Source organism: Rhinoraja longicauda, chromosome 2 (assembly GCF_053455715.1).
Source record: "Rhinoraja longicauda isolate Sanriku21f chromosome 2, sRhiLon1.1, whole genome shotgun sequence".
Taxonomy (NCBI): Eukaryota; Metazoa; Chordata; class Chondrichthyes; order Rajiformes; family Arhynchobatidae; genus Rhinoraja; species Rhinoraja longicauda.
Window position 1 is genome coordinate 60,894,228 of NC_135954.1, and position 8,442 is coordinate 60,902,669.

At 45.7% G+C, this 8,442-nt stretch overlaps 1 protein-coding gene across 2 annotated transcripts in view; it reads right to left on the minus strand.

The window, feature by feature from the left end:
- Window positions 1-7,581, minus strand: part of sacm1lb (SAC1 like phosphatidylinositide phosphatase b) — a 48,458-nt gene extending 40,877 nt beyond the window's left edge. For both annotated transcript variants that reach the window (XM_078419910.1, XM_078419901.1), the window contains exon 1: window positions 7,482-7,581. In XM_078419910.1, coding sequence (XP_078276036.1) covers window positions 7,482-7,513 — 32 coding nt within the window. In that variant the 5' untranslated portion in view covers window positions 7,514-7,581. The remainder of the gene's footprint in view (window positions 1-7,481) is intronic.
- Window positions 7,582-8,442: the final 861 nt, after the last annotated feature.

Here is an 8,442-nt window from a genome sequence, read left to right on the forward strand (position 1 = left end):
GGCATAGAAAGCCAGGTTATGGATGGTGTGTGGACACCCATCAATGATTACTATAGGACTCTATGTCAATGGTTATTCATGCCAGATAGAGAGCACGAGTGCCTATAAAGTGACCTGAAAGAAAATAAATTGGGTGAATCAAAACTTGGGTCAACTTTGCCAGTCAAATGCAGGGCAGCATGGAGGAAGGGTTGTTGCTCCCCATGATCAGGACGGACAAGGTACTGATTGGAATTGCAACGACAAAGTCAGGGGAATGACGGTATAGTGAGCAGTAATCCACAGTCTAGTACTATAGTAGGAATACAACACAGTAGACGAAGAGAAATGACTGGGCTGTGATTTATAAAATCAGTCCAGGGACTTTTATGTTTATGTATCGAGGATTAGTGCAAGTAGCACATTCTTCCAGAACCAGGGGTCACAGCTTAAGGATAAGGGGGAAGTCTTTTAGGACCGAGATGAGAAAACATTTCTTCACACAGAGTGGTGAGTCTGTGGAATTCTCTGCCACAGAAGGTAGTTGAGGCCAGTTCATTGGCTATATTTAAGAGGGAATTAGATGTGGCCCTTGTGGCTAAAGGGATCAGGGGGTATGGAGAGAAGGCAGGTACAGGTTACTGAGCTGGATGATCAGCCATGATCATATTGAATGGCGGTGCAGGCTCAAAGGGCCGAATGGCCTACTCCTGCACCTATTTTCTATGTTTCTATGTTTCTATACTCTTAGGTTGCATCACAGCTTGGTCTGGCAACTGTTCTACCCAAGACCGCAAGATGGCATGGAGAGTTGAGGTTGTAGCCTTGTCTATCACACATACCAGAATGTTCACCACTGACTCCATCCACACTTCACGCTTCCTTGCAGAAGCAGCCAACATAATCAAAGACATAGAAACATAGAAAATAGGTGCAGGAATAGGCCATTCGGCCTTTTGGGCCAGCACCGCCATTCATATGATCATGGCTGATCATCCAAAATCAGTACCCCTTCTGGCTTTTTTTTCAAATACTTTTTTCTTCTTATTGCCCTGCAGAACAGGTATATTATACATAATCTATGCTTTTTCTATGCTAACTGAGTCCAAGCGTCTCTGATGTAACTGTAAGCAAGATTTTCGTTGTACCTATACCTCACCCTACTTGTGCAAATGACAATAAACTTAACGACTCTATCTAGTACTATCATGGTAATAGGATATACTCAAAACAAAGAGTACATGATGTTGGTGAGTCCACATTCAGAGTGTTATGTTCAGTTTTGGTTATTCTGCAAGAGGAAAGATGTCATTAAGCTGGAAAGAGTGCAGAGAAGATTTACCAGGATGTCGACAGGGTTGGTGGGCCTGAGCTGCAAGGAGAGGTTGGGCAGGTTAGGAAAGCTGAGGGGTGATCTTATAGAAGTGTATAAAATCATGAGGGGAATAGATTGGGTAAATGCAGAGTCGTTTACCCAGGTTAGGAGAATCAAGAATCAGAGGACGTCGGTTTAAGGTGAAAGGAACAAGATTTTTTATGAACCTGAGGGGTAACTTGTTCAGTCAGAGATTGGTGGTTATACGGAATTAGCTGCCAGAGGAGGTAGTTGAGGCAAGTAATACAACAGCATGTAAAATATACTTGGACAGATACATGGATAGGAAAGGTTTAGATGGACATGGGCCAAATGCTGCCAATTAAAAGACATTTGGACAGGTACATGTATAGGAAAGGCTTAGAGGGATACAAGCCAAACGTGGGCAGGTTAGACTAATGCAGATAGGGAATCTTGGTGTTATATTTTAAAACTTATTCACATTTTAAAGTTTAAATCTATCTCCTCGGGAGGGAGGGGGGGAGAGAGGGAGGGGGAGAAGGGATAAGGGGGGTTGAGGGGGAGAGAGGGAGAGAGGGAGGGTGCTGCACCAATGCAGGTTTGGGCCCAACAGGTCCACTTGGTCTAGTTACTATTAGATTTGAGAGCAGAAATAAAGATGTCTGATTGCAATTATAATGTGCTCTGGTTAGAATGCACCTGGAGTATTGTGCACATTTCTGATCTTCTAATCTAAACAAAAACAAAAAGATACATCATCGACGGAATGCAGTGGAATTCACTAAACTAATTCCAGGCGTGGTAGGTTTGCTTTATAAGGAGACATTGAAAAAGTCCCGATCCATATTCTCTGGATTTCTAGAATTTAGAAGAACAAAGGGAATTCTCATTCAAAAAGATAAAATGCTGATTGCGGTGGTGAGATGTTTCCATGGCTGAGGAGTCAAGAACCAGGGGTCAGAGTCCCAGAATAAGGAAAATCTTTTCGGACCGAGATGAAAATAAATTTATTCTCGGAGAGGACGGCGATAGCACAGTAGCTGTGATAAAGCGTTCATTAAAAACAGATCAATAAATCTCTGGATTTCAAGCGAATAAAGGGATATGGGATTGTGCAGGAGAATGAAGTGGCGATAGAATACCAACCATGATCTTGATGAATGGCAGAGTAGGTTTGAATGGTTAAATGTTCTTAAATATATGACTCCCAGCATGAGCACATTCTATGACACTATCTGAACTTGAGGATATGGATATCAGTAAAGCTAAAGCCATAAAAGAAGCATGATTGTTAAAGATTCAAGGACATGAAGTATATCTAACAAGTTGAGCCAATGACACTCAAAGCATAAGAATCAGGCCGACCACCATCAGTAGGCCATAAATTTATCCACTGATCCATGTCAGAATTTATGCTTGCGACCCACATTATACTAACAAAGTGGAATACAAATAGATCACAAGATGAATTTATTTTCCAAGCTATGTCCCTCCCAATAATAAAGTTTGTTTTCAATCATGAAATGAAAAGAAATTGCAATAATGCCAGATACTGACAACTTCACACTGAAGTAGCCACGACAGACACCACTTGTTAACAGTAATGGCCCTCTATACAATCCGATACCCTGTCATTAAGAAGATTAATGTCTGTTCTACAGACAGCAACACCACTGTCATGTGGATTTTCAATACACACAATCCAGAACTTGTATGTTGTCTAGATGTCTAGCTCGGGCGTAATGTAACAGCAGCAGACATAAATTAACCTTGTGCAATGTAAACAGTTTGTCAAAGTGCAGATTTACTTTTTTGGAATATTACTTGTTTTTAAGTCTACCTCTTAAACTTTCATCCTTCATTCTGAAGTTTATTGGTCAGTATTTCTTAATTCCTTGAATGTTAGCAAAGAAAAATGGCCTTACAAAATCTCTCCTGATAAAATTATTAAGTAAACATTGGGGCGATACCAGCACCATTATCACGAGGCACTGGTACAACATCTGTACTATTATTCATTACATTAATCAGCAATAATATTAACCAACACCCTATCAGCATAAGAAATGTGCTATATTGATGTTTGCCAAGTGTAGACATTTAGTTGGAATTTCAGCCCCTCCACCACATACCACCAGTCAGTCCATGGTTGATCTGTGTCTCAGGTCTATTTATTTGTCTTTGCTCCAAACTTTTATATCTTCCCTAATAACTATCAACCTCAATCTTGAAACTTTTAATTCACCCAGCCGTGCCAATTTATTGGGGAAAGAAGGTTCCAATTTATAGGACCGAGACAAAAAGGTGCTACAGCTTATTTCTTGAATTCATTTTTAAATCATATCCCTTTGGTCTTGAAGTTTGATGCACTTTTCCTGATGTGCAGCTCTAACAACTATTCGCAGTGCCCCACAGATGGGTCTGAACAAGACTCAGCAATTAAATTCCTGAAGAATTGCAACAAAAAAAAAGATGCCTACAAAGGTCTTGATTCATCGTAACAAAGTACACTAATGTAGATGCAAATCCAAGGTTACCACAACAACTTTCAAAGATTGAAGGCAAAAACAGCATGACAGAATGAAACTCAGACTATCTTTGATCGGACTTTACCTTGCACTCAACGTTATTCACATTGTTCCCTTTACCATGCATTTGTACACTGTGGATGGCTCGATTGTAATCATATATCGTCTTTCCACTGACTAGTTAGCACATAACAAAGCTTTTCACTGTACCTCAGGACACGTGACAATAAACTAAACTCAAATCTCAACCATGAAGAAGGGTCCCGACCCAAAATGTCACCTATCCACTTTCTCCAGAGATGCTGCCTGATCTGCTGAGTTACTCCAGCACTTTATGCCCTTTGTTTGTGCGTAATCTCAATTTACTCCCTATACACAGTTCAAACATGCAGGTAATTGCCAGAGTTCCATTCCCGTTAACTCTTTGCAACCCCAGCAGTTTGCAAGTCAGAAATACAGTCACAAATCAAGTTTCCGTGTACAGCCCTGCAACAAATCCAAACCACCAGTCTCCCAAACACTCATTTGAATGTACAGGGTATGCATGAATCAGGCATTTGCAAGCTGAGGAGGAGCTGTACTGTGTGAAATTTGTCAGTGCCCACGCCTTACAACCTGTGACCTCACATAATTCAATTGACAAGTTACCAGTCTTGCAATGGATGTCCTATTCCTTTTTAGAACTTGGGTTTCTGAAGCTCACCATCCTACCACATGGAGAGCAGTCCTGAACTACGATCTACCTCATTGATGACCCTCTGACGATCATTGGTTGAACTTTACTGGCTTTATCTTGCACTAAAGTTATTCCTTTATCATGTATCTGTATACTGTGAATGGCACGATTGTAATCATATATTGCCTTTCCGCTGATTGGAAATTATGGAGTTTTATGGAGAAATTCAAGATGGATGCAGACACATTTCGATTTTTTGGAGTGAATGGCACACAGACATGGTGTGAATCTCAGGGTAGGCCATTTGTCTCGAAATCAAAAGGAGTAAAGTTAGGAAACCCTTCAATGTGTTAAGATTGGTTACATAAACTGAGTTATCCATTTGCAACCTGAAATGTATAATTTCTTAAGCAAAGATATTTAAAGCTAAAGATGCAAGTTAGATATCTTCATTTAGGGTAGGGAATTTACTAAATTCCTATTGAAATGATGCACTCAAGGGGCTAAATGAACATGCCCTGTTCCTTATCAGTATTAAGGTAAATTGCACTGTGATTTCAATTGCCCTTTAAGCATGCTCCACCATTCAATGCGACATGGCTCATCTGCAATCTAACTCCATATCGCTGTGATTTAAACTAGTGATTAACAGTAGCTTTCAGAACCATTGTGAAATATAATCAGCCCTAACCCCCCATCCCATAATCCTAAGGAAACTTGATTTCTCAACCATGAGGTTGCCTTTACTATTAACTTCTGAATTCCAGGTAACAGGGTTAGGAAGTGAAGTGTGCCAGATTCTACTTTCTCCAACCACAATACATTTCAATCTATGAAACGAACAGCGGATGAATTAGTTTCACTTTAACCAAAGGTCATTTTCTCCATTTGACTGCTTACGTAACCAGCAAAGTGCCTCGACATTGCTTTCCCTCAACCTACTCCTTCCACAACGTGATACCTCTCAATCCAGTTTTAGTATCCATTATCCACCCTAGAATATTCCACTCCTCCACTTCCATATCAGCTATCTCCTCTTCCTCCTGCACTTTTATTGCACATCTCCACTCATTTCAATTTTAGCTCCCATTCCCTGGTGTCCACAAGTTACTCCCTCGTCATTTCACCCCTCTGCCAGGTGTTAACTCACTTTCCCATGCATGGTGTCTCCAATTCCTTCCACCCAGTGTCCACCCCTTAAGACCCTCTTTCATGGCTCACAGCTGTATAAGAGGGTTGCACGGCAGGCGAAGTCATGACCCCTGACCCGTACTGTTGTCACGCAACGCCTTCTGGGGGACAAGCCGTGTACTGCAGGCAATCACTTACTATGGCTTTCAGTGCAGCGGGCCCTCTTTGCTTAGTCTTTTTCTTCTATTTTATGTTTGGAACGACTTCTGTTGGGGAACAATTCTGTTGTGGAACAATTCACCAGTCCTAATTTGAGAGGGTGTTGTAGTTGAATGTTGCGGCTGCACTTTGCTGCAGCTCGGCTTCCCCAGTCTTCTCCCATCAGCGCGTCTCCGGCTCCCTCCCGGCGCTGCGAGCGCCCTGACACCTCTCCCCGTTCCTGCGCTCCTCCAGGCTTGGCGCCCCTGCTCCGCGCCTCACTTCCTGCGGCTCATTGGCCCCTCGCCCTCCTCCCTGCTAGCCATATCCGTCAGCCGAGTTCCGTTTCCACTTGGTCAGCGCTCAACACCTCGAGGCTGGGGCCACCGAGCAAAGCCATGGCCTGGTCCTCCACCTGTTGCCTCGGCTCTCAGCGCCCAGCTCAGCTCTCGCTGCTGCTCAGCCTCCGCTGCCGATCAGTCTCCCCGGCTCCTCTTCCGGCTCGACACTTCGCTCCTCCTCCTCTGCCACCGCCTCCTCCTCCGTCGAGCACGGCTCCCTCAGCCTTTCGCCCTCAGGCCCCAGCGGGTTGCCAACCTCCAGTGCTCGCTGCTTCTGCTCCTGCAGACCCTCCAGGCCCCTCGGCTCGGGTTTTTCCCGCTGCTCCTCTCCCAGTTCGCTCAACCCCATCCTTTCCTCCTCCTCCTTTTCTTCCCCCCCCCCACCAGCCGGTCGACCCCCTGCTTCTCGGCCTTGCTCTCCTGCTTCCCTTCCCGGCCGTGTTTCCCCTTCTCCCACCAGCTCGCCAGACGTCTTCCCAGCTGCTTCTTGCGTTCGCGGGCTTGGCAGCCCTTCTCCCGGTACCTCTTCCTCCGTCAGATCCTTCAGCTTCCCCATTTTTTACAGCACAAAAATTGACCACTTTGGCGTTTTTTTCATGGTAAGAACGTACGTTGCATGTGTTACCAGTGTATGTCGGAAGCTGCCATGTACTCCAGGTGGCTTGAGCGACTCGGTGTGTCCCGCCCTTTGACCTTACGTGCAATCCCCCTATATTTCTTCCTGTCCAATCTGTCGTCCACCCCGCCCATCCTTCACTCAACCACCTGCCATGTCCACCGCCTCAGATGCCCAACACTCTCTCTACCCCACTCGTGTCCATCCCTTCGTCTCCCCATGGTGTCCACCATATCCTACCTGACTCAACAATATCCCCAATCCTCCCTCTTTGCATCTTCAAGGTTACACCTATCCATCAGCTGTCCATCCCTCTTCTACCTCAACATTTGTTGTCACCACACCCTCCTTCCTCCACTACAGCCCATGTCTCTTCTCTCCTCCCTCCCTCTCTCTTTCCCTCTCTCTCCCCCCCCCCCCCACTCTCCCTCTCCCCCCCTCTCTCCCCCCTCTCTCCCCCCTCTCTCTGCCTTCCTCTCCCTCTCCCTCCCCCTCTCCCTCTCTCTCCTTTTTTCCCTTCCTTTCTCCTCCCCCTCCCCTCGTCCAGCCCCTCCTTCCTTCCTTCCTCGCCCCTTACCCCGAGCGCGCCGCGCGGGTGGATCACACCCTCCCCGCCCGTCCCGTCCCGTCCCGTCCCGTCCCGTCCCGTCCCGTCCTCCCCCAGCCCCTCACTCACAGCTTCAGGTTCTCGTACGCGCCCGCCGCCATCTCGCCGTCACCGTCGCCGTCACCACCTCCGGCCTCGACCCCTGACCCCTCGGCGCCGTGACGTGGTGGTGGGCGGGGCCGGGGGAGGTGAGGGGAGGGGAGGGGAGGGATCAGCAGCATTATCTTTGATCAGCAGAGTCCCGGGACCCAGACCCACGCCACGCCACAGACAGCGGCTAAAATGTTTCACGCATCGATTTAACCACCGCTGCACTTCTCCTGCTGCTGCTTGAATTTGACGTTAAGTTGCAATGGATCACATGATATTGCATTTTTGGATTAAAATCCGCAGATGCAGGAAATCCTAATCAAAAGGGGGAAACGCCGGGAGCACTGACTGTCTCAGCGGGTCCATTAGCATTTCCCCCAGGAAGCGGACTGGGTTGATATCCTGGTCAAAGACCATCAGAACTCACAAACCGGGGAGACAAATGTTTTAAATTGCCGAGAAGGGATGGGTGGAGAGGGAACCTGTCATGGTATCTGTATCTCGCCCGGCTTGTGCTAATGACGTTAACCTCGACTGAAAACGAAGGTGTTGTTATGTTCAACACGGCATAAAGATAAAGTACACTCACACGTTAGTTGCCTGAATCACACCAGCCTTTATTTACCCAGCATTCCTAGCTCAAGGGACGCCCACTCATTAACATGGCACATGAATATGCATGAATACATTACACTGCTCTCCCTTTTTTTAAGTATTAAATCCAAGTACTCAGTTACAATTTTGGTATTGTGATACTTGATTTACATCAATACTTTTAACCATATTTACAAATTTAACCTAGTTACTGGTTTGCGGTTCCTGCCTGATCGTTTAACAGTAACAGGTGCAACAGGCATAACAGATGTACGTGTAGACTCAACTGTTAGCTTGTTTGGCTCTATGTTAGTACGCTGACCTTGACTAGAGAAGTCTGTCTCTT